We start from the raw sequence: 25,124 nt of genomic DNA, 5'->3' as shown, positions 1-25,124 counted from the left end.
GTCTGCAGACTCAAACCATTCTAGAGGCTGTATTGTCTTACTTGCATCACACATGTTAAACCATCCTTACATTGCTCACAAAGATAACGCCTATATTTTGAGTCTATTTAACAAACAGTTTCTTGGGAGGGGGGAAATCTGAGCTGATTTTTTAATTTCTTGATTTGGGGTTAGATTTTCTAATGCATGAAATGAACCACTTGGATCCCAATGACCTTCTGGGAACGTGCTTGCACTAGTGGTGGGGTGCAAGACAGGCAGAGCTGGTGCTGAGGAGCCAGTGGCCGCACACGTGTCGGGGGCTTGCTCTGAAGCAGCCCGTTAGCAGCCGGAGCGCACTGCGTGTGCTCCCAGAGCACACCTCCTGGCAAGGTCACGGGGAAGGGACCTAATCCGTGCTCCTCAGGACCACTGCAAGGTCAGCCAACACACAAGAGGTGGGTATAATCCGGAGATTCACATCAAAAGGTGCTGCTGATCTGAATTAAAACGCTAATGTAGACACAACTACAGCCTGATGCAAACGGTACCCATATTTCCATGTTCTGTGCATCTCCTTTGCCCACCTGAGCCAAGTGGTGATAAGCCAGAGCGGTCTGTAACACTGTCATTTGTCACCGCAGACAGCCAGAGACTGCTGCTAATGCCGCGCTGCGGCATCCCCGAATCAACTGTCAGGAGTGCACCTTGACTGGGACACAGGGAGCTGCTCCTGCCAAAAAACTCTCTTGCCAAGTAGCATTACACACTAGAGATGTGTTGGTGGAAGCCAAGAAAATCGGAAATTATGGCACCTGGTGACATTTGCTGGTGAGGGGAGCTTTTACTGAAATTAAACTTACAGTACCAGCTTGAGAATACAGCTGGTATTTTTGCAGAGTGACAAACTACATCCACAGATGCCCTTCACTGAAATCAGTGGAAGTTAGAGGCTTACAGCCTCTGTGGCTTGGAGCTTTAGTTTCCCAGGCCTACATCTTGGAGACTATCAGGAGATTTGGTGCTCAATTTCTGACATATTTAAGTATCCCAAATTTCAGAAAACTTAGTTCAGTGCTTTCATGAGTTGAGTCTACCAGCATCCCAAGCTGTGACACTGTAGCCTCAAAAGTTATTTGACTTGCTTAATAATCTTTTCTGCATACATGTAGATAATCTCCCATTGTACAGGCACATACTTCTACTAATAAAGAGAGTTTTCCAGTGACGAGGCATGAATCTGTATTTATGCCACATGCAGTTTGTGCTTGAGCCTGTATCACGCAGACCCAAGCAGGAAACAGTACTCGCCCTGTCACTCTTAATTTCTGTGAAAAGCTATGTTAATGACATCTGGTACTCACAGCACTGTGCCGGTGCTTTTCCTCTTGATCCTGAAGCGTGAGGAGTCATCCACAAACTCCACATCGTAGCTGGCCTCATCGGCGGCAACCCCCGGGGAGTCGATCTTGAGTGGGACTTCAAACCGCTGCCTGTTGGGGTCGTAAAGCTAAAGCAAGGCAAGGAGAAGGCAGGTCAGCTCGTTGATTAGCATGCGTTGCTTTGGTTAAATTATTCCCTCCCCCAAATACTCACCCTGAACCGGAGTCTGTCCCTTGTCTGGAACTCCACTTCCAAGACAACCGGGGAAATGTCATTTCCGAAGAGGGACAAGGCCTGGCGCTTGTTCAGCGTTACCCTGCGGCAGAAACACATGCTGCTGCCCACCGCCACCACTCGCTGCCTGTGAGCACACTGGCGCGGTGGCGGGGGCAAGCTCAGATATTCTACCTCAGCTCTTTAAAAATAAACCATTGACTTATCAAGAGAAATAATCTCTGAGGTTAGCTTAGGCTCTCCTTGCTGTTAACAGATAAAATAGGCGCTCCTGAAGCAAAGAGACCTCATGGTCTACTGGGACACCAGCTCCCAGGGTGGGAGGGACCACCCTGTGCCAGCGCCTGGCTTCCTCACCAGCAGCGTGGTGTGAGCGCAGGACCCAACTCTGCGTCTCTTACATGCGGTGAAGCATGTCCGTTATCCTCCTCGTCGCAAGCTGAGCACACAGTAGCAAAGCAGCTTGGAGAACATCTCCGGCGAGCTGCCCCCAGGGTGGCAGTGGTGGTCACCGTGCAGTGCCGGACTGCAGCACCAAAGGAGCTGTGCACGCTTACCTCCAGCCTTTGGCTGTCTCCTCCGTGTTCCCGCCCAGGGAGTAGCCGTAGGGACTGTCCTCGGGGAAGAAGCACCAGGGAGCGTTGGCCACGTCGGTGGCGCACCAGGTGCAGCCTCGCGCCTCGCAGGCCTCCTGGGAAGCGCCCGGCTGGGGGTGGCAGTCGATGCGCTTCTGCACCGCCATGGCCCCGGTGCACTGCCCATCCTGGCCGGAGCCGAGGCACCCGCCTAGGGCTGGACCCAGGGAAGAAGCAGTCAGAGCAGCAGAGAACCACATTAAAAAAAAACCCACAATGCAATGTTCTTTAGTTATCTTTTTTTTTGTTGTGTTTTTTTCCCCATTTTGGGGCTAATATGCATGATTCCTTTGACCCAGCTGACGGCAGAGCACCAAGGCTGCTCGTGACTGAGACAAGAGCAACCGTTTTCTTTTACAAGCCAAGGCAGCGGCTCTGTGCTGTTCAGTGCTCAGAGCTGCTGGCGTTCAGCTGAAGCACGACTTGCTTGAAATATTCACGGGAAGTTAAATAGCAGGCTAATGAAACTGCTGGTGAGGCACGAGAGCAGCGCTACAGGCGAGCTGCCCAGGAGGTGTACTTCAGTAAGGACTGAAACTGTTACAGATATTAAAATACTACATTTTCTGTATACTTATTCTCTCTTGTGTTATACATAGAGGTTATCTATATATATAGACACAAATATGTGAAATCAGCATGCACCTGTACAATATACATAAACATAAACATACTGATTATATATGTTTGTATTAGGCTTCATTTCTATATTATATGACTACTATATATAGTATTAGTAGTTTGTGTTCATACAGGTATGGTTATGAGTAAAGGGAAAATGCCAGTAGCAAGAGAAAAGGCACAAATTAGTCATTTGCAGAATCATCCTGACAAAGCCCTCTTAGTAAGGTGCTAAAACTTTTCCTTTCCGCAGCCGCAGGTCGAGCCCTGTGGTTCCCCGCACAGGGTGAGCCTCTCGAGAGCAGGGGCACCGCGAGACCGGCTCCCCGCTGTGCCAACAAAACACCCTGTTGTCAAATATTCTTAAAGAGAGCAGGTGTACCACAGGCAGCGTACTTATTTTGAAGTTAACTTATGTCATTTTAGTCATTACAGCAATGTTCAAAGATTAAATCCACTTGAAAGATAATTGCTCTTTTCCATAAAATGACTAATACCTCTGCTTTATTTTTTTTTTTTTTTTATGCAGACTGTTGTGTGCTTGAAAGCTTAAAACATGATTGCTGATGCAGCCTGGGCTTCTCCAAATAAAGAACTTTACAAGCAGATGTGCACAAGCAATAATTATATATACTGGGAAAATCTACAGAATAAAACTGTAAGTTCACTAGAAAATGCCATCATGCTGCGATGCCTGAGTTGATTTCCAAGTAGGGGACGAGAATGTAGAAAAGCAGGAGCTGAGTGCGGTCTACATTTGTCCTCTGAGAAGACTCTCATCCCCGCTGTGATGCAGGAGCATCTGACACTCCTGGGATGCGCAGCAGAGCTCGCTCCTCCCTGCCACAACGCCGTGTATCACCTTCTGGAGGCAGGAATTAACGGGTGAAATCCCGTTAACCTCTGCCAGCTGCCAGACAGGCAGGCTTGGCTTCCACCTTTGTTTTCCGGGGTGGGCAGCCATGCCCCACAGGCTGGCTGCTTTCTGTCCAGCATTCACCCCCCCTAAATTCCGATCCCCCTTTTCATCCAAAGCATAACAGTAATATGAACGTCCCTCTGCAATCCCTAAATTATTTCTTCATGGAGCAGAGATCAGGGAGGATTCATCAATGGTCTAATGAAACACTGAAGGCTCTGGGCCTTGCCTTTTTGTACTCTGTCCCTGATGAAGATGCGGGAAAGGCACACAGATTGCAACTCCCATGGAAATAACTGCCATGCCTTTCTACCACCATGCACCAAATACTCCTGCGTATTGAGGGAGAGGTGAAAGGATTTCAAAGGCTTCCCGCAGCCCTCTGGATCCTGAGGTCCTTAAACCTGTGCAACCACAGAGGCTAAAAACATGACATACCAAGCACCACCTCTGCAGTCAATGCATGGCTTCTGTGTCCAGCAGCTTTGCACTGCTGTGCCTTGCATACTCAAGTTAACACCTTGGCAGACGAAGCACAAAATAGAGTAAACCCATCACATTTCATTTAGTTTTTGGGTTTTTTTCCTAACTGGAATCAAATGCAGCATCTGTGTTTTCATTCATGCAGCATCAGTATCAAATGCAAGCAAAGAGTATGACTGAACATACTACAGCGCATTATTAACTTGCTGTCATTTTACATAGCACAGGTTCACAGGAGAATTTTATCAACTCATTTGTAAAATAAAATACTTTCAAAATTCTTCCTAAGAAGGATATCGTGAATGAAAAAGCTAGTTCAAGGGAAAAAAAAATTGTCCCAGCAGGAACCAAGACATTTTTAATTCCGCTCCCCCCCCCCCCCCCCAATCAATGTGAAGTCTAAATTTCCCAGCAGATTTTGCAAAAAATCACTTGCATGTATGAGCAGCTGAACAAGGCTGCAGCCTCATTTGTCCCTTGTTCTGGATTTACTTCTGTTACAGTACAAATGGGATAGTAGCAAGTGGGAAGATGCAATTTTCCTTCCCTACTTTAAAAAACATTTTTATTTTAACATCTCCACATCATTTTCACTGCATTTATGGCCCATGTTTGTAAATGTACATAGAAGATGAAATGCAAACGAGCAGTTGAATTTAGCAATAGCTATGGCTACTTGCTGCTTTTGATGATAATTTCCATGGGAACAGAAGCTAAAGAGAGGTAGCTTGAAAGATATAAGTGAAAAATTATCCCCGTTGATTTTTAAAAACCCTGACTTCAATAGTGCGAAATTAGGTGAGAAAACACTGCAGTAAGGCATAAGCAAGGAATTAAAATATTACCACGGGCCTTTTAATTTAATAGCATTAGTCTTTACATCTTGGGGTTCATCCATACGTTTCAAAGGCATTTGTTGCAGAGGTTCCCTCTTCCTTTATCCAGCAACATTCTCCCTTTATTAGACTCTGGACCGATTAACCTCTGGTACACTGGGGTAAAAATCACAGCAAACAAACTAGCAAAGCACAGGGTAGCTTTCAGCAGCTGACTGGTCCCACTGCCTCCAGTGCGTCTGTGCTGGTGCCCAAGAGCTGAATACATGGTTGGACTGGGGGATATTCCTAAGCAAGCCAGCCCTGTTGTCTTCCCCAGTCACCTCAGGCGGAGTTAAAGCCATGCCCGTTCTCTCCTTTTCTACATAAAAAGATCACCTCCCCCAATAACTCTTCTGTTGTTATCACATTTATATCTTGCTTTTGAAGCCTATGACAAAATACAAATGCCATACATTTACCTGCTAGCACAACAGCCAAGAAACACAGGCTCCTGCTCCTCTCCATGGCTGAACGTCGATTTCTGAAGGCAGCATGAAGCCTTTTATCCAAGGCAGGGGCACCATAAGCACTTGTTCCGATACGTAATTAGAAACATCGCAAATATTTTCTCAGCATTCGTATCTCACATGAGATTAATTATAACACATGACCTTGCCCGTATTTAAGAATGTATCTAAGCAGATAAGATTGGATGTAGTTACTAATTTGTCCACAAACTTTGCTCAACTTCTGAATTCCAACTTTGAGAGAGAACATGATTTTCCCATAACTTCTTAGAAAATTAATTTTTTCAGACACCAGCTTCATTTTTTTTAAACAAACATCTTTAGACAATCGGAGTCCAGTGCTTACCTTTTTCTGATTTCATATTATCTTTTGTCACATATGTAGTTTTATAGTACAAACGAAAAGTTGGGAGACAAACAGTTGAAGACTTATCCATTAAAACAAGACACTGATACTGTGACCTTTACAAAATGACAATTTTCTTCCAATTACTTGATGGCAAGAACTTTCAGAGTAAAGCTGTGTGCTGTGGCAAGATCTAGTTTAGGTGGAATGTCTTCCTGGAAGGAAAAAAAAGAAAAAAAATCTTTCTATACACGTTATCTAATTTATATTGGTGCCTATCAGGAGATGGCTTCGTAAAACAAGATGTCTGTGTTGTCAAGCATCACCAGAGAGAACAGCCTGCAGTTCAGACTGCTGCCACAGCAGCCCCTCACCATACGGTCCGATAAAGCAGAGCAGCCTGACAGCAGGTCATCATTTCCGAGGTTTGTAAGGACTTTAGTCCTGCAGTTGCAAAACACAATATTCATATGAATCTTACACACACACTAAAAAAACCCACAACAACCCAGGGTTCCCAGAGGACAGCCATGAGCGTTCAGCTCCAAAACCAGGGGTCACCAAGCTGTTGGCGTCATCTGTGTAGCTGGGCACAGCGGGTGGCCTTCACCCACTGGGCCGGGGGAACAGGGACCCTCCACCAGGCACATACAGCCTCTCGCACGAGTCTGGTGCGTAAATCCACTCTCCTCTGGGAGTTTTGCTCGAAGGTGTGATATGGTCCCAAATCTTTTGTGCATACACCCCTTGAGTAGTCAAAAAGCATGACAGATAAACACTAATTGGTATTGCTGCTGTTTATTTTAACTAACCTATACCTTGTTTCTTAACAAATATGTATCATTACTTGTTTCTGCCAAAACTTGGAATACATCAGTAACCTCAAATCACAAGCAGTATGCATCTTCATCTCCTTTCAAGCTGAGCTGAGGAGGAAATAATTCCTCTAAGATAAGCAAGAGACATCAGAACTTTTCTTTGTTTGACAGACCACATGCAATAAGGTAAGAACTGTCATCTCTTAGGAACAGGAGCCATCTGCTTCATGTTAAGTCTGTACTCTACTTAGTATGAGGGAATCCTACTAGAGTTCCTAAGTACTATCAAGACACAACTAATGGCCACCAAGAACAGAGACGTGGAATATCAGAACAACCTATGGGCAATATTACTCAGCAAGCTATTCTACTGCATTGTGTAAAATTGTGCATTTTATATTCAGGGCCTTTGCAAAGGAAGTGAATTTTTTTATAAGGAAGTATGATGAAAGAGGCAAAGAAGTAGTCCACATTCACATCTTTATTTAAGTGTTACCTACATAAGCTATAATTTACAGACCGATCTTTTCAGGGAAAAAAAAGAAAAAACAACCAAAAAACCTCAATATCCAAACACTGTATGTGAATCTACATAAATTTTTAAAATTTGCAGAATTTACAAATTAATATTCAGAGCAGTTGGGTAAATTATACATCCTCCCTCAATATCCACACTCTAAGAGCTGTAAAAGTCATACAGGCACAAGATAAGGTATTTTCTTTGTACAACCATCTATTTACATAGCTTTTTCCGATACACGTGGTTCAGTTCTCAAAGTAACTGCCAAGGTTTGCAAAACAGTGTATTTAAAATACATTTAGCAGCATATAAAATTAGATAAAAAGGAAAGACATTTTGCTTTAAAAAAGAAAATGTGAGATGACAGAAACAAATCCATAAGAAAAATAGATTAAGATATATTTCTGTTATGACATTAAGAACAGCTAGTCATTACAGAATATAGGCAAAACACTAATAAAACATACCAATTTATGAGCATTTGAGTTCTAGTCCTGAGCACAGAGTATACGTAGCTGCACAACTTTGGTCAACAAGGATTATATGCTAACATTAACACAAATCATATGGCATTCACTGTTAGCAAGATACAGCCATGTCAGATAGATGTGTCATTAACAGCTTCTTCCCATCTTTTACTCACTCCGCTTTCCTAACAACAGTGTAAGTGACCTTTAGAATCTTGAAACAACGCCTGTCATAATCAAAGGCTTATTACTGGGACATCATCATCATTCCCCTGCTACCCTAAAATGCAAAACAGCTGATCATACTTGTGAGTGAAATACAGCAGAGCACTTTCGTTATATGTTCCACGTTATAATTTTGAGATGGTCATTAGAGAAGACTGATTTCCAGTTAATTTTAACCGCAAGTGTTACATATGCACACAAATTCAGCCATAATATATAGACATATATATGTGACCATTGAGACACAAGCATGTAACCAAGAGGTTATTTTTTTCTTAAATACAGTACATATTTTAAGGACAGCAGGTCTAAGTAGAAGAGTTCACTCTCAGTTCATTCCAGTCATCAGTGTTTACCTAATAAACATGCAGCAAACTGCATAGAGTGCACCTCAAATTCATCAATGTATTCATTTATCCCCATCATTTCAATTACTGGCAAGATCTTCATTTGCATCTCCTGTATCTGAGCTCTGTCCATCTATTACATTTCGAGCTTTCCAGATCCTCACAGTCCGGTCACTGAAAAATAAAACAAAGCAGTATTAAAGCTAGGGATGAGGGAGGGCAAGGAAGTTTATTCTTAAAAGCTCAGGTGTCTTATTCAGAAAGGCATTGTTGGCAAAATAAGATTTCCTTAATGGATACGCAAGGGTCATTCCACCTCCAGGAGACTTTGTACTCTAAGATGTACAACATTTAAGATTCCCTAACCTTATTGCAGCAGTGGCTACTACCTTTTACCATCTAGGCAAGTATAAAGGTTATATGTCTAAGGAAAGTAAAACTCCTACTCTGCTATTACTTGATTTTTTTAAAAATACAGCTAATGGTAATAGGCTTAAGCAGACTGACATCAGAGAAGAGCTTCTATCATGTAACTATTTGTGACTCAGCAGACCACAAGCAAACAGCCAGTGTACTACAGAATTAGAGACACAGACTCCGTAGGACAAGACTGCTTCCTGCCATAAAAACGTGTCAAAAGTTGTAACAGGTTAAATCAAACAGGACCTGAAACGTGCTCCGTTTACATGAGAGGTGTCAATCTATAATAAGAAAAGGTAAAAAAAAAAAAAAAAGCACAGAACCACAAGACAATACAAAGTCCTAAAATCCCTGTCCAAAAAAACCCAAACCCCTTTGCCAGGGTATATGCTGGAAAGCATATACCAGTGAGCTGCTGGTCAGAAGCTCAGGAGAGGCAAGCCGTAATTCTGTACTTTTGGTAACAGTCACTATTTATGCAATTTTAAAGTATGTGTAAGTAAAGTATCACATGGAATGTGTTACAAAACTCTATCATAATTAAAAAGTAAAATAAAGAATTAGTCTTGTTAAATAGCAATTTATCCTGTGCAACAAAAGTAGAAGTTATGAATTTCTCATAAACATTGAGTTACGTGACTAGCAAACACTGACTCATGTATTCCTTATAACCCCCTCAAAAAAAGCCAGGAGGCAGCAGTCAGGACAGACTTTATCACAGTATAGAGGTTTTCTGACTTGAGCCTTCACTTCACCGTAAATTGTCAGGAATACCCTAAGTTCTGTAGACCTTCATCACAATGTTACAAGTGCCAAAAGGCTGGGATTTTCTTTCACTAGTTAGAAAGAATAAATTTCAGGTGCATGTACGTTCTAAACTTATTAATAACCTTTAGGCAAACAGAGACATAAGCTTTGACGTCTCTACCCCTATCTACTAATGCTTAAACGTAAAAATAGGCCACCAAACGTGGAAACTTGGCAACTTTGAAATCCTGCTCCAATTCAGAACGACCTGCTTTCAGTTCAGAAGGCCAGAAGCTTCTGCGACTGGCACTAGAAGATAATACAACAGCTTTCACAGCTCCTGTGCTCGGACTATGCCACTAAGCAGGCTCTGCTGCCGTCTCCCACACTTTCTTCAAAATGAGATATTTTTCTTGGTTTAGTCCCCTGAGGTTTCAGGTATTCAATTTGCTCACTTTCACTGAGGAAGCAAATATTCAAATCAAGGTGTTTAAAGGACAGTAGGACAGCTTGCAAAGCTTCTGCTACACACCACCACTTAAAAACAAACAAACAAAAACCAAACCACAAACCAACCATGTACCATGGCTTTTAGATGCATTCCCACAGGTCAGGAATCAGTCCTAGCAGTAAATAGCCCAACTGTAGAGACAACCTGGTAGAGTTCTCAACTATTGCCAAATTCTCCCTGCCATCCTGTAGACCAGTGGTCTCCAAACTTTTTTGATCACGCACCCCTACCACTAAAAAATTGTTGAGCACGCACCCCCATGTGTATTTATTCATAAATTATTATATACACATATTACTGAAGTTCTAGTATTTTCTTCCTGTGCCCCAACGGATCATGTTGTGCATCCCTTGGGGCACATGCACCCCACTTTGGAGATCACTGCAGTAGCATTTAGGGGCATGGACCAGGTCTCGCCATGCTTGCTATGAAGTGACTTACACAACTGAAGATCTCCTAAATGCATTTGCATGGGCAGAATCCTAGCAGGACCTATGGAAAAGAAAGATTCATGGAGAAGAAAAACTCACTCTGCTGCTGTGAAAATCTGGCTGGAGTTGGTGCAGATTGCATTTATAGGGCTGTCGTGTCCCTTCATCTCCCCAATGGGTGCGAAGGTATCCACATTCCAGAGCTTGAGGGTGCCTCCTCTGCAGCCACTGAGCAGAACCGGAGCGCCAGGTACCAGGCCAAGAGCACACACCCAGTCTTTGTGAGCATTAGGAACTTGCTGAAAAAGAGAAGGCAGGCAAGTCTCACAGGGCTGAAAAAACTTGTAGAGGAATAAGCACAGAAATGGAAAAATCCCAAGTTCTAAGCCCGATTCCTGTCCTGCAGTAGATTTGCTACGTGACGCTGGGTATCTCTCAGCCCTGTGGCTTCTCCTCCTTTAGGGCAAGGAGGGTGCTATCTTCCACGAGGCTACTTGTATACCATAAGTTTGTTTCTCTCTGTGAAACAGTACTGCAAAACAAGAAGAAAGTCCAATATGCGCAACTGACCTGACGTGGAACAGAAATTAATTTAGGATAATGCTAAATCTGCATATGTTCAAATGCACATTTGAATGCATATTTGAACATATGATCTCTGTATATGTTTCAAGTCTGTAAAACAGTTATAAAACACAAAAAGAAAATCCAAAATACTGCTCAAAAAATACACCAGGGAGACAAACTGTTTCTATATTTGCCTTCCTCCTTTCTTCTTTTCCCATTACACATTATAAATTGATTTTGTGATGTAGCACTTAACAAAAATACATTAATTCTTTATTGAGGAAGGACACTAGCATTTCACTGCTAATTCAGAAAGCAAAATGCTGCACAGACCAGCTGAGAAAAACACCCATTTGATACCAACACTGGGGAGATAATAACCTAAGTTTGCTCTCTTTTAAGGGGACCAGGAATGGCTCTTCTCCAGCTCAGTTTGGTAGGAACTGCTTTGGTTTGCTGCCTTTCTCATATTATGGAGCACATGCAGCTTTCTAGGAGCATCTTGGCGTTTTACCTATAATATACACTGCTATCACAACACTGGTGGTCTGGTCCTGAAACACTTCATAAAACTGGGTGGAGGGGGTTTCTTATAAATCTTAATTTTGTCACAGAAGCATTTTGTGGCTTGGGTTGTATAGCATGAAGTGAAGTGGATGACGTCCAAATTCTTTTGAATACCATGTTTGTTAAGCGTTTAACACACGTATGCCAAACCATGACCTCTGTTGAAATGTTAGCATTTATACCTTAAAGCAGTTCAGCTCTGTTTTCAGGGTGGGTTGGTTTTTATTTTCCCTTCATCTAAAACAGTTGAGTGTACACACCAGAAGAAAGTTGCAACAATAGAAATTCTCACTGGATATGGGGGAGGGTGGGAAGTTCATACATGAGCAGTTTAAGCATTGCAATGGGTCACCCAGAGCAGCTGTGCAATCTGTGACCTGGGAGGTTTTGAAAACTCAGCTGAGTAACCAGACCTAACTACAAAGTTGGTCTTGCTTGGATCAGTGGGCCAACTTTGCACTGTGACACCTCCGGTGGGCCCTTTCACCCTGAATTCCCCCATGACTAGCAAAAGTAACAGCACTTTTCTTCATTCCCTAAAAAGACAGCGAATAAAAATTATTTATATTGTTTTGTCAAATGCTTTAGTCTCACCTCCTTGGAAAACACACAACATTTTGTAGAAATTAAAAAAAAGAAGGAATCGTGAGATCTTTTTTATTAAGTTCGACTTTTAAAACTAAAACAGGGGAACATGAAGTATAGAAATTATGAAATGCACATATACCAAAAGGAAAGTAAGAAAAGGAATACAATTAAGTCCACTGTTATATACTACTTTACCCCCAGCCCTATATTCTTTCTGATGTTAAATTAATTGCAATGGCAAAAACGCACATTGCATAATGCTTTAATGAGCCTAAAATGCAAGAGTGAAGATGCTTCTTACAACTTTAATAAAGTCATCCTGAGACTACAAAATCTTTCCTGTTCCTCTGGTCCTCCTGTTTTTGCTAACAAGCTGCTTAGTACGTTTTCCTAGACAGAGAGATATGAGAGTAGATGTCCCAATATGGCCAAGTGAAGGTTTTCTATAAGAAGCTGAATTTCTGAATCCTTCTTTTAACTGTGAAGTCTTAGTAGCATTCTGAAAAGAAACTGGCACCCAGTTGGACAATTTTGAAAGAAGTTAAAGACAGACTGTATATTTATGGAATACTAAGTATGCCCATATAGAAATTTTCTTCTTAAGGTGACTGTCCATTATTCTCTCATGTCCCAAAACTTTAATATTCTATTTGTTTCCTTGCTATCAGTCTGCACACTACATGCACATAAAAGACATGTTCCTCCTCCCTCCAAGAATTACTAAATGATTGGTATCTAACCAAGCCTTTGCAAAAACAGCAGTATCTTCTGGCATTTGTTTTTCTGCCTTCCATTTCTCAGAGTCTCAACTTAAATAATTGTATCTCTACTTCAACAACCTCTCGTAAGACCTAAAAGAACAGACTGACTTATAGCAAGTAGCTAAAAATCAAAGTTATCTATGTCAGACAAATTACAATGAACTTCAAAGTTTTCCTGGATTTGAGGTCCTTTTTGCACCCCCCCTCCCCCCCTTTTATAGCAATAAAAACTTACAGCAAATATGTTCTAACAGCAAACAGATTATGTGTGTGTTGTATACCTTACATAACATATGCATTGTATAACAAGATGAATGGAGATCTAAGGAGTAAGCTTTTTAGAAAAAAGACTGGGTGGAGCGAAGTACATTGTAAACCCTCTTCACAAGAAAATATTCTGTAGCCTGATCTGAAGCATTGTTCATCATTAATGAGTTCCCAGTGCAAAATTTACCAACTTATCAATAACAAGAATGATATCCAATTGTTCCAATCACAGAGGAGGCAAGTGCTGCCTTCACTTCGAAGCAAAAAAAAAAAAAAAAAAAATCCACATACAACAGCTAAAATAGACAGCTAACTACTTCAGAATTTCCTGATGCTACACACACTGAAAAGAAAAGCAACTGCGTTCCTAGTGTAAAGATAAAGTAATTATCGATTTCTTTCTTAGTCAGTGCTCTGTACCTTCCCTATTAAAAACATCAGTATCTAAGTGAATAGTCATTGTATGAGCCTGAACATTTACACAGCCTGAAAACAGTTCTACAGCATGACTGTCACATTAGCCGCGTGATTTTTTTCCATTACCTGAAGAAGGTCTTTTTGAGCCAAATCCCATTTCTTAATTCCATTATCTCTGGATCCGCTAAAAAGGTTGTCTCCCATAATAGCAAGTGCTTCAATGCCATCATAATGAGGAGGTTCAAAATTGTGTGTAGGACTTACACTTCCAAGAGCCCCTTCAGTCACATCGAACATCTAAAATAAATAAATGATCAAATACATTAAGCCAAATTATCTGCCATCTAACCAGCTTGGAAAACACTGCAGTGATTAACTTCAGGGGAAAAACTTGGAAAGTCTTATTACCACTGTATCATGATGTATATTTGACAGAATTTATCTACCAAAACAACTCCTTTCTCCTCTTCTACCTCTTGGCTGAAGCAGGAATGCTTCACTAACTTCAGAGAAGACTGCTCTGGGAAGAACTGCTACTACTCGGTTACGAAATACACAGTATCTTTACAAGGAAGAGCCTATATATACCGTGTGGTGGGCTAGAGAAACAAAGCTCATGAGTGAGTATGGGAAACACGACTCACACTGGGAGAATGGTACAGGCAACTGCAGGAAGAGGCATTAATATATTTTTCTGGACAAGGTGTTTTGGCAAGGGTTACATGCCATTACATGCTGATGCTTTCCATGGACTAGACACACCTCTCTCCTTGGCTTGTGCTCCAAGAATGAGGTCTTAAAACAGATTCTTTAAGTGAGGCCATTTTAACAATTTAAGGCATAATCAAGCCCATCAGCTCTTTGTTCCTAGAGCAGCAGAGTAAGCAACCTTGTGTCATTTTGCATTGTAGCGAGCCGGAACTCACCCAGTTAGACTGAGCTGAGGAGGAACAGATGAGCCATAACTTTTTAAACCCCTACCACAAGCAAATGTCAGACTTCATCCCCTATTATTTGCTCTTCATTGACCTTTTGAAATGGATAAGCTTGGCAGTAAAAATGGGACAGCTTGGTAGCATAAAAGAATACCTTAAGTGAGTTAAAGGTATTTTAAAAGTTACTGCATTCAATTAACATGCATCAGTTCCAGTTGTAACAAAAAAGTTACACCAGAAAAATTAGGCCCTTAGACAGAGGTGACTAATATTCCTGGCTCAGTAGACAAGACAGTAGTTTCCTGTGGCAGGGGAAAGCAGCATCTGTGACCAGACCTACTACCCCCCGTGGACCTACCCACATGGAGAAGCACCAAGAATTCCCAAACTACTGCACTGACCATGCACATACAGATCATTTGTACTATCCAAAGCAGCTTGACAATTATGGACGCATTCACCTTGCAGAACGCACACTACTCTGCAGCACATAGCTATGGCCAAAATATCCTTGGATATTCTAGTGGTGTAAGTCAAGAAGCAGGCGGCCTCACTAGGATGTATGTAGCCTGCCCACAGCAAGGGAGCACACAAGAATGGCAGATAAACTTCTCTGACTGTTGACAGCTCTGTTTTCCAAAAGCCCTTCCACCTTCTTGTTTGTCACATGAGTTGGTAGCATGACGCACTTGCATTACATGATCACATACTGTTGTCCCCACTGAGGTCCTACACTCATTACTGTGCCAGGATGGTAGCTCTTAACTAACCCAATATTCTAAACCGTGCAGAGAAGTAATTATTAGAGTGCCTCTCTCTGTCACCCTACTGCCTAAGAATCCTCTGGTGTCTAACCACAGGGACTGCTGATAGGATTCAAAACCATGGCCCAAACTGTCAAGCTATGCACCCACCTCCCAGGCAACCTTCTGAGGCTGGCGCAGGTCACAGCCAAGAGTCCAAGAATTGCAGGATAATGTCAAAAAGAGAAAGCCCTTCTCAGTGAGAAAGCTCACTGAGGTTCTGGCTCCTGCTCCTCTCCCAGATGTGTTTATACACTTTTTCTAGTGTGCAAGAAGCATAAAGAGCAGAAAAAAAGAGTACTCCTGCACAACAGGCTAGAGTATCTTGCTCACTTTCTCTTCGGCCTTGTGAATCACATGTTCTTTGCAGTGTGAGGGTCAGCTTTATGGGGAAGATGATGTATAGTTCCCTTAGTCTGGTGGTTTGGGCATACTCCCGAGGAACGAGCTCATGGGTTCAAATACCCCCTGCCTGAGGAAACTATTGTAACAGCACTGGCTATGCTTTGAACACAACTCAGAGCAACCTGCATACTAATGAATACACCAAATAGACAGGGCACCTTGGCTGAGATGTGCTGACCTCTCTCTCCTTTCCCACTCCAGAACCCAGGTAACACTTAAGCAAGAGCCTGGGCTAGACCTAGTAGCTGTTATGTATATTTCTCCAAGACTTCGTACACCCGATGTCCACCTTACTGGGGATTAAGAAAAAGTTTAACTACAGATAACCAGCCAATTAAAAATAGCACTGAAGTGATCAACATTTATTAAGACTGAACATTACTCACAATCTATAACTGATGAAAGAATTTCCGTCTTGGCTATCATGTTCCAGATATGGAGATGTGAGTCACTAGCGCTGAAGCCTGCATCCCACGCTGATGTGAAGAGTTAAAATAAATAAGCAAATACTAATGGTTTACCTTTATATAATGATCCTTTGAACCAGAGACAATAAGATCTTGTCCATTGGAAATTCGATCTACAGTAAGGCACATAACAGGACCTTGGTGACCAGTTAGCTTTCCCGTAGACTGAAATCTTCAAGAATAAGAGAAGAAATGAGGATTTGTAATTTTTTTTTCATTTATGCAATACAATTTATAGCACAGTTTCTGCCAGAATGGATCTTTTTATTTTCCCTATGTCTTCACTATTCATCCCCTGGTTACATATACTCTATTGCTCATATCCATGTGTAAACGTTAAATCTATGTTAAATGTAAACAAAAGCTTCTATTTATGTAAAATGAGAATTAAAAAATTTTAAAGTAAAGACAAATCAGACCCCTCAAAGTATTCCCTGTATTTTGAATGCACTCTTTCTGTTTCGAAAAGTGCCGTTATAGTGTGGCTATCATAGGCCCTTATTATATTACATTACATCAATCAGCTTTCATCATCTCATCAACAAGTACTAGTAAGGCTTCATGCATCTGTCACCTTACAAGGGTCTGTTTTATAGTGCCTGTCTTAAACAAAACCTTGTACTTTTCCTTTCAATGTGTTTTGTCCCTTTTCCTTTCCTGTGTTTGTCCTTTCAGTACATAAAGGGGGCTTATAAGAAAGATGGAGACAGACTTTTTAGCAGGGCCTGTACTGATAAGAGAAGGGGTAACGGTTTTAAACTGAAAGAAGGTAGATTCAGACTAGATATAAGGAAGACATTTTTCACAACGAGGGTGGTGAAACACTGGAACGGGTTGCCCAGAGAGGTGGTAGATGCCCCATCCCTGGAAACATTCAAGGTCAGGTTGGATGGGGCTCTGAGCAACCTGATCTAGTTGAAGATGGCCCTGCTCATTGCACGGGGGTTGGACTAGATGACCTTTAAAGGTCCCTTCCAACCCAAACTATTCTATGATGCTATAATTTTTCCAATCATTTTTACTGAAACTATTCACCATAACCTTAACACACAAGATCATGAGAACCTCCATTATCTCAGTAACCACCATGGCATGGATTAGTTGATCCATATCTTGACCATATTTTGCCTAGGTTATGGACATTACCATTAACAGGAAACACTTCATTGACTTTGTTTCATATGCACAGGTAACCACCTAAAAACATTCTCTTCTACTGGTGTTCAGTACCTTTTCAGGTCCCACATCCTCACTGAGTTTCCAGCAGCCGCATAGAGGAATGTGCCAGTTGGATTTAGTGCAATCTGATTGATCTGGTTTTCTCCAGCCGGGATAGTGACTGTTCTGTTAGTACTACCTGAACACACATCACCAGGCATCGCCTGGCCCGAAGACCTGAGGGGGTGGGGGGAATAAAAAAGAAAACTCCCTTATTTATGTATTCATAATAAGCCAATTATGAATACTGAACATTTGATAGAACACTATAGGCATGAATGCAAATTGTTTTGTTCTTCCATATATTACCAATGCCCTAAACTGACTTAGCCTGAACGTGTAAAGAAAGCCTCCAGGCCCAAACAGTGTACTTAAGTTACACTGTGCTGCATTATTGAATTAAATCTAAGATTTTTTTTTTTTATCTAAAAGTAAGATTCATTTAAACTCTTGGCATTCAAGGTTTAGCATACTTACGTCAATGTCCGAATACACTTAGCAGAATCTCTGATGTCCCACACCTTGATATAGGAAGTTGAGACTGTGAAGACCAGGCTAGTGTAGTTGCAATATTTTATAGAGACAACATTATTTGGATGACCCCCAAGAGACATAATCTCTTGTCCAGTTACCAGGTTCCAGACTTTACAGGTGCGATCTAAATAAAGACCAGCAAAAAGGGAAAAAAATTTAAAAAAATTTAAACAAACAACAAAAAAACCACCAAAGAAACACCACAGAAAACATGTTTTTCCAAAACTCAATTTTTAAAAAGTCCATATATTCATTTGCACTCATACATAACCCTCCATTTTGGTAGGCACTTTTAAAGACTTATTTAATTAACCTGTTTTTGATGGGCATCATCCACCATCATCAAAACTAAGCAAAGTTAATCATTAAATGTCGTGTTGAAGATGTGCATATTAGCTCCCATAGCATTTTAAAAGGATAAAACCCCACATCAACCCTAAACTGTCAAACAGACAGTTTGGAGGCTGTAAAGTTTGGATGATGACAGATCAAGAGAACCACTCAATTTTTAATTCAAGGATTCCTCATCAAGAATGTAGTTCAGGAGGTGCTTTGAGCCTCAGCATGACAGAGGACTGACTGCCACAACAAAATTATAAAGGCGAGAAGTGATCCAAACTATTTGGTGCTTTAGGAGCCTCTGAAAATCCCAATGTAAGTGCTTCAGTCACAATTTTCATTCAGTAGCAAAGGAATTTAAATACTGCAACCTTCTATGTACTAAAGGCCCAGATGCCTAGAGGTTTTCAAGACTTTTGCAACACAAAGAGTCCACACAGGCAACCCTCCTTGTTGTACCACGTCTGTATCGCTCCGTATATTTCAGAAGTATATTTTTACTGGAATAAGTACTGGGAGGATGAAGAGAAAACTTCACGTGTAGGTGGTGTTTATAAGAGCACAAAGAAGGTAAGTATACCAAGAACTCATCAGCTACTTTAAAAAAACCCAACTATCAAGACCAGAGCCCAACACCCGTAATGCACCTGAAAGCTTATCGGCATTCCTGAATTGGTGCTGTCTGCTAGTGTTATGGCTGTCAGTGAGCTGAGGCTTTCTGCTTCAGCAACAATTTCCGAAAGATTTAATGTAATTAAACCACTGTCTATACTCTTGTACTTTTGAGGACAAGGATACTTTGTAAAGTTTTCCCCTCCAAAAATATATACAGGAATAATTCTTCCATAAATATGGGAAGCTAGCATATGACAAGAAAGAGCAAATATTTACATCTGCAAGCACCCCTGCGTCAAAAACAGCAAACCCTTTAGAACACAAATCTAGACGTAAAATAAAAACATATTTAAAAGCCTTTTTTTTCCCCACATAGCCACTAAATTTGAAAACTCAATACAAATCAAGCAAGCCACATTTACAGAAGCTAAAAATACATCCTTTTTTGCACTTGTATCCACTTCCACAAATGTTAAAACGTTGGCTTAAAACTTATTAGACCAAAAGTTTGCCAATTCACTTTAAGAACGTGTCTTGGTATTTTTAACAGCCAGGTAGTAGAATAGCACAGAAACCATACCTTTCTTCCAAAACACTATTTCTACCAGCTTGAAGAGTTCATAGAGTGGCTGCACCATCCAGTAGGGAATTTAGTGACTACTAGATCCAGCCCCTCCCACAACTGCCATACAACTCTTACACCCACAAGGGACAGTATGAGGTGCACAAGGAAAGCAGAAAATGGCCCTAGCTCTGCTCAAAGAATCAACTATGGGAGGAAGAATCTATTCAATCTCTGTAGGTAGCACAGCCAAAGATGTGCTGATTTCCACCTCTACGCCTACCCTGAAGCTATTACTTTGCATTGCATGTTATGTGTGAACACGTTACCATGATTGGTTCCATCATATCACTCAACAAATGTTAATGTTATTCTTGAGACTTACTTTTTCCACTACAAATGAACAGCTAAATACTACCCATTGGAATTAAAAACCTGTAGATAATTACTGTAAATCCTTCTTTAGCTTATGTTGCAAAATGGATCCTCACAATTTTCCAGTGTGTTTGCAGCACTAAGCACATGAAGAGAATTTCATAATATCCCAAGTTGTCAAAGCAGCCTCTGTAGGCAGAACAGACACATGAAGCTTGCCTAACCTTTAGATCCAGTGAAGAGAAGATCATCAGTTGCATCAACACAAAGCACAGCCTTGGTATGTCCTTCAGCTGTATAAATACACTGAAGTGGGGATGATCTGATGGATTTTGAAGCAGGGAATGGGTTAATTATCCCCCTAAAGAAAAAAAGAGAATGTGAGTTGGGCATAGTAATAGACACAAATAAAATTAATTTACTTAAATGTAGGGAAAAAATTAATCTAATTTTCTTACATGGGCAGAACAGCTGAATACCTTTCATAAACTATGTAAGGATTTTTACTGTTTAGCTTCAAAAATTGTCAGCTCTGGACTATCAGTTAAAGGAAATCACATACAAAACCAAACAAATGAAAAAGACAAGATGCTGAGTATTGGGTATATGGGAAAGTCTGCATAATGCTGAAAGAACTAGGATGCTCCTGGATTCATAGGTCTAACCTTAAGACTGCAAATTGCATAGACATCTTAGTCTAAATAGCACGTCTGAAAAATGGAGCAAGTGTAGCGCATGCAGCCAATTCCAAACTCAGCAGGCATTTCACATCAATTGCCTTCTACGGGCAGGCTTGGACAACTGCTGCTAATTTGTGTGCCTGAGGAAGGTTCCTACTGCACCCTGTAACCAACGCCACACTTGTACTCAAACGGCTAAAAGGGAGTATGGTTGGAGTACAGATACCCCAGAGGAATCTTCCTGGGGCTTTGTAGCTAGTTCTGTGGTGATACCAAAAGACTGTAACTCAGCCTGGGGGAAAAAAAAAAAAAAAATTAAAAAAAAAAAAATCACAGTTCGTCACCAAACAAAAATTATCAGCAGTCTAAAATCCCATGCATACAACTGCACACACACGGGCTCCACTGATTTCTGTGAAGTGTAGAAAAGCCTCAAGGTAATGCCCACACACATGCAACACAATGCTGTGACCTGACCAGCTTGCAGTTAAGACTCACTATCATGCTTTTCTCGGAATTACACGGGTGACTGAGAAAAAGAACTAAGCCATAGTTCTATCTCACAAAAAAAAAAAAAAAAAAAAAAAAAAACCACCAAAACACAAAACCACCACACACAACAGTGTCAGATGCTTTAGGAAAATGTAAAAATTCCATACTATTGCCCAGAAGCTTGCTACAGGAAGGAAAAGGTCCTTCATGATACTATCTAACTTTGTGACAATTAGCTGGTTTATCTAGTACAGTCTTAGAAATTATTATTTTATGCATTTTTACCGTTCAGGACATCTTCATTCATATAATTCATTACTCCACAATCCTTTTATAGATTTTACTAATATTAACACTGTCTTAAATTATTTGACAGTAACTTCCTCATTTTAGAAAGGCATTCACCTTTCATTCTGCACCTTTTTATGTTTTCAGGAATACAGGAACAATTTACTTTATTATTATGATTAGTTCAGGTGTCTATGCTTTTGTTTTCTAACACCACACAAAACTAATATGGTTTTCTCTGTAATATTCCCCAGTGGATCATGCTGCCTCTAGACTGAGTTATTCCTACTGCTGTTCTCACCCACTCGTTCCCTTGACAAGCCACGTAAAATACATGTCCTGGAGCTATTTCTCTACCTATGTGCAGTGCTCCGAAATCTACAGACAAAAAAAAAAATGCTACGACTGCTACAATGACCAGACAAAGCCACCATCACATTATTATTAGCCCTTTGACTGCCCCTGTCTTGATAAATTAATTTTTCACTGAGTACCAAAATCCTAAGCCACAGCTTAGAACATGAGTGGGGAACATTTCTTTCATCTCTTAAGCCACTGTGCATTCTGTCAGAAAGACATCATAAAAAACCTAATCATTTTTATTTACGCTGGGATTTAATTTTTAGTGACCAAAGCATACAACTGAACAAGAAAAACAAAAAGAAAGAGAGAAGCATATAAAACCTAAGAAAATGTCTGCTCCTCTTTTTTTTTAAAGAAAACAAAGAGAGAAAGAATATGTCTAAGGAAAGGTTTATACTCTACTTCATTTAAAAAGAAAAAATCCGACATGCTAAACAACGATAAAGAACACCCTAAAAAAGGAGGGGGGAGACATGCTTGACCAAAATGTCAGATTTATAAACTTCTGGCAAAAGCAAAAGAGATACAGTGCACAAATATCATGAAGATTCATGCAGCAAAATGAAATTTCCTAAGAACTGGAATAACTTCAGTGAGAGATGCCAAGAAAACAGAAAAGAGAAAGAGAGAGTACCTGTGTACCTCCGACAGAGAGGAATCACTTTCATCAGACCTACAATCAACAGTGGTGGAATTGTGAGGAGAAAGAATATAGGTATCAGCAAAGTAAAGCCTCCATATGAGAAGAACAAACAACAGCATGGCCAATTCAGAAAAGCAATGCAAATCCACATACAGTATGCAGCACTGCTCAGGGCATACCTTAAACCCATGATAATACGGGGAGCGGGGAGGAATAATAATCTTAAAATAGCACTCTCAGCAGTAAGTTACACTGGTAGACTGTCTCAGCCCAAGAAGCTGAGTAACACCAGCTGAGCCATTTCTTATTTCCCCAACATTTTCTTACAGAAGTAAAGGCAAAGTAAAAGGAGAAGATGGATGCATAATTTAACCTCCGTAACATAGTGCTTGTTGAATATATCAAAAGGGAAAATAATTCTGAACATTAATGCCTGTTAAGTTTAGAAGAAACATGTAAAATGTTAATCATAAAAATATAAATATCAAATGTATTGATAGCCCACTGACATAAGAACGGCAATTTGCAAATGATCCTAAGTTCAAGATCCTTCACCTTTCATTTTCAAAAACATTTAAAAATAAAAAACAAGAAAACACACAAGAAAAAATCCCCCCCAAACATGTACATTTGCAGTATGTCTTAAGATGTCCTTCATTTTCAACTCAAATCAAACAAGATTCAGCAGTTTCAATTTGACTTCGAAGTCAGTCCACAGAAAATGAAAAGGGTTAGGTGAGAGTTAGCAATAAGATAAAGGCAACATAGCTAAGATAAAGAAGTTACAAGCACATTTAAACTACTGAAAGCCTTGCAAGCTCCTGCTTGGTGACTCTGTAGACCACTGAAAAAAAACAAACTTTTATAAAAAACGATAGTGTAAACAGACAAGAGCAATTTCTTGTCTTGCTACAGTCAGAACTAAAGGTTTATTCTACGTTTGAGTTGCAGTTCATAAGCGCTGCATGGCACTAGTATCAGTACTGAAACCTGCAATGAAGATGCTGCTCAAGTCCACTGCAATTTGGAGTAAGGCTCCTACAGAAACAGATGCCTAGCATGCCAGGAAACTAAGCTCTACTTCTTCCAAACACGGTATGAATATTATCTGCTCCTCCAGATCACGTCCTAAGGTCAGTCTGTTCAATAATTTGGATAATCTCTAAACAACTGTGTTCTAGCCATTTCAACATCCCATCCTCTGGGGTGCTGTTTGTGACAGCACTTGGAACAAAGCTGGAGTAACTGAATAACTGTCAAAAGCACTATTTCCTAAATTGTCAGCTAAATCCTACTTTCAAGGGTAAACACGCACACAAATACACACACATCTAAGAATTCTACTGTTCTTTTCTATTTCGGGTTTAAAACTACAAATACCAGACATAGCCTAGACAACAGGAAACAAGGTTCAGCAGGAAATTGCTTGTCTTGAATTTTTACTATGGGTCCATGGAAGTTTAAAATCTTTTCTTTGAACTACACAAAAACACAAAAAATGTCTCCTTCTGTCTTGCAGGAGAAGGGCAACATATCTAACAGATACTACACTGATAACTTGAGTGCACTTTGCAATTCCCTGGTTGGGGGCTGAGGCTTCCCTCTGTGACTTACTTATCCTGCTGAACTGATGTGTTTCCCTGAGAAACAGTAAGACGACTAAAAACATTCATTTCATTACAGGGCCGGCTTGGTGGGGAAGTAGGAGGTGACAGACTAGCCTCTGGGGCTCCAGAATCTGAGCTACAAGAAAAAAAGAACATCTTCTTTAACAGGTTATGAATGGTTAGAGAAGTTAAATGCAACATGCCTCAAATGTTAGATGCTCTTTTCTTAAGCAAATAAATGAAATTATAATGCTAGCTGCAGGTATTTCCCAGAGAAGGCAATAAACTTAAGACTACAAACTGCTGCAGAGTGCAAGGTGACACAACGTTCTAAGTTTATGTGCTAACAGTGAAAGGTCCAGGCAGAAAACACGTATGTAAAATGAAGAAATTCTTATAAAACTGCAGTTTTAAAAAAATTGATGACTTCCATTGCTAAAAAAAAATGTCATTTGCAAATGCTCCAAAGGACATTTTCTCAGGGCTCTGCTCCTGAGTTATTTTGTACAGAGAAATACTCTGGGAAAAAAAAAAAAAACGCACATAGAAGTTGAGCAGTGAATAATTTCACTGCCAACAATAAAAACTGTCCTAGAATTAAAGAAATAGAAAAATACAGATTTCTTTTTCAAGAAAATATACTCAAGGTTTAAATCATGTCAGAAAAAGTAAATTTAAAAGAATCTTACAGTTTTTGTTCTTTTGCCTTTGTCTTTTCCATTGTTTTCTCATAGGCTTTTCTCTTCGCTAAAGGTGAAGGCTCAAGTATCTTCTTCTCTGACAGAGATGGCTGTCTAGAACTAAAGCAAGAGGAATCATTATCTTACTTTAAGGCCCTTTACAAACTTGCTTTTCTTACATTAGCTGTCATTCTCCCACTCAGATTTCAAATTTCAGAATGTGCTTAATCTATTATTGTCTCTCTTGAATCTACGGACTCTAAATTTGTTATCACATTTTAATATAAAAATACACCAAGTTTATTAACTTTCACAGTTCGTCAACATATAAAGAGCCAGATACTGAATATGCAAAGGAGATTTACTAATTCAACAATAAAAGAGACTGACTAAAAGACATACAGTGGAGTACGCATCTCAAATTAAGACCACGGGGAAGATGGAAGGTCTGACTAAGAGCTAAAATTTCAGCTTCCACAACTTTCATCTACAATAGAACACTTACAGACACGAAGAATGG

The 25,124-nt window shown here is 40.4% G+C and overlaps 2 protein-coding genes across 10 annotated transcripts in view; both read right to left on the bottom strand.

Annotated features, from left to right (window-relative positions):
- Window positions 1-5,618, bottom strand: part of LOC104010791 (sucrase-isomaltase, intestinal) — a 57,842-nt gene extending 52,224 nt beyond the window's left edge. For both annotated transcript variants that reach the window (XM_087766357.1, XM_087766358.1), the window contains exons 1-4: window positions 5,552-5,618; window positions 2,154-2,388; window positions 1,576-1,678; window positions 1,344-1,489 (exon numbers count right to left, since the gene is read on the bottom strand). In XM_087766357.1, coding sequence (XP_087622483.1) covers window positions 1,344-1,489; window positions 1,576-1,678; window positions 2,154-2,388; window positions 5,552-5,597 — 530 coding nt within the window. In that variant the 5' untranslated portion in view covers window positions 5,598-5,618. The remainder of the gene's footprint in view (window positions 1-1,343; window positions 1,490-1,575; window positions 1,679-2,153; window positions 2,389-5,551) is intronic.
- Window positions 5,619-7,226: 1,608 nt separating this feature from the next.
- Window positions 7,227-25,124, bottom strand: part of KIF21A (kinesin family member 21A) — a 91,902-nt gene continuing 74,004 nt past the window's right edge. For 3 of the 8 annotated variants that reach the window (XM_087765076.1, XM_087765077.1, XM_087765078.1), the window contains 8 exons: window positions 24,614-24,724; window positions 20,076-20,212; window positions 17,904-18,084; window positions 17,439-17,603; window positions 16,263-16,380; window positions 13,725-13,895; window positions 10,531-10,730; window positions 7,227-8,496 (listed from right to left, as the gene is read on the bottom strand). In XM_087765076.1, coding sequence (XP_087621202.1) covers window positions 8,403-8,496; window positions 10,531-10,730; window positions 13,725-13,895; window positions 16,263-16,380; window positions 17,439-17,603; window positions 17,904-18,084; window positions 20,076-20,212; window positions 24,614-24,724 — 1,177 coding nt within the window. In that variant the 3' untranslated portion in view covers window positions 7,227-8,402. Of the gene's footprint in view, window positions 8,497-10,530; window positions 10,731-13,724; window positions 13,896-16,262; window positions 16,381-17,438; window positions 17,604-17,903; window positions 18,085-20,075; window positions 20,213-22,308; window positions 22,348-23,931; window positions 24,061-24,613; window positions 24,725-25,124 lie in introns of all 8 variants that reach the window. The other 5 variants (XM_087765075.1, XM_087765080.1, XM_087765073.1 and 2 more) reach the window with 3 other exon arrangements.

This window comes from Nipponia nippon, unplaced genomic scaffold (genome assembly GCF_047370975.1).
Source record: "Nipponia nippon isolate SJK-2023a ecotype South Korea unplaced genomic scaffold, ASM4737097v1 scaffold_3, whole genome shotgun sequence".
Classification (NCBI taxonomy): Eukaryota; Metazoa; Chordata; class Aves; order Pelecaniformes; family Threskiornithidae; genus Nipponia; species Nipponia nippon.
Note: the sequence above shows the minus strand (reverse complement) of the source record. Positions and strands in the feature narration are given on the sequence as shown.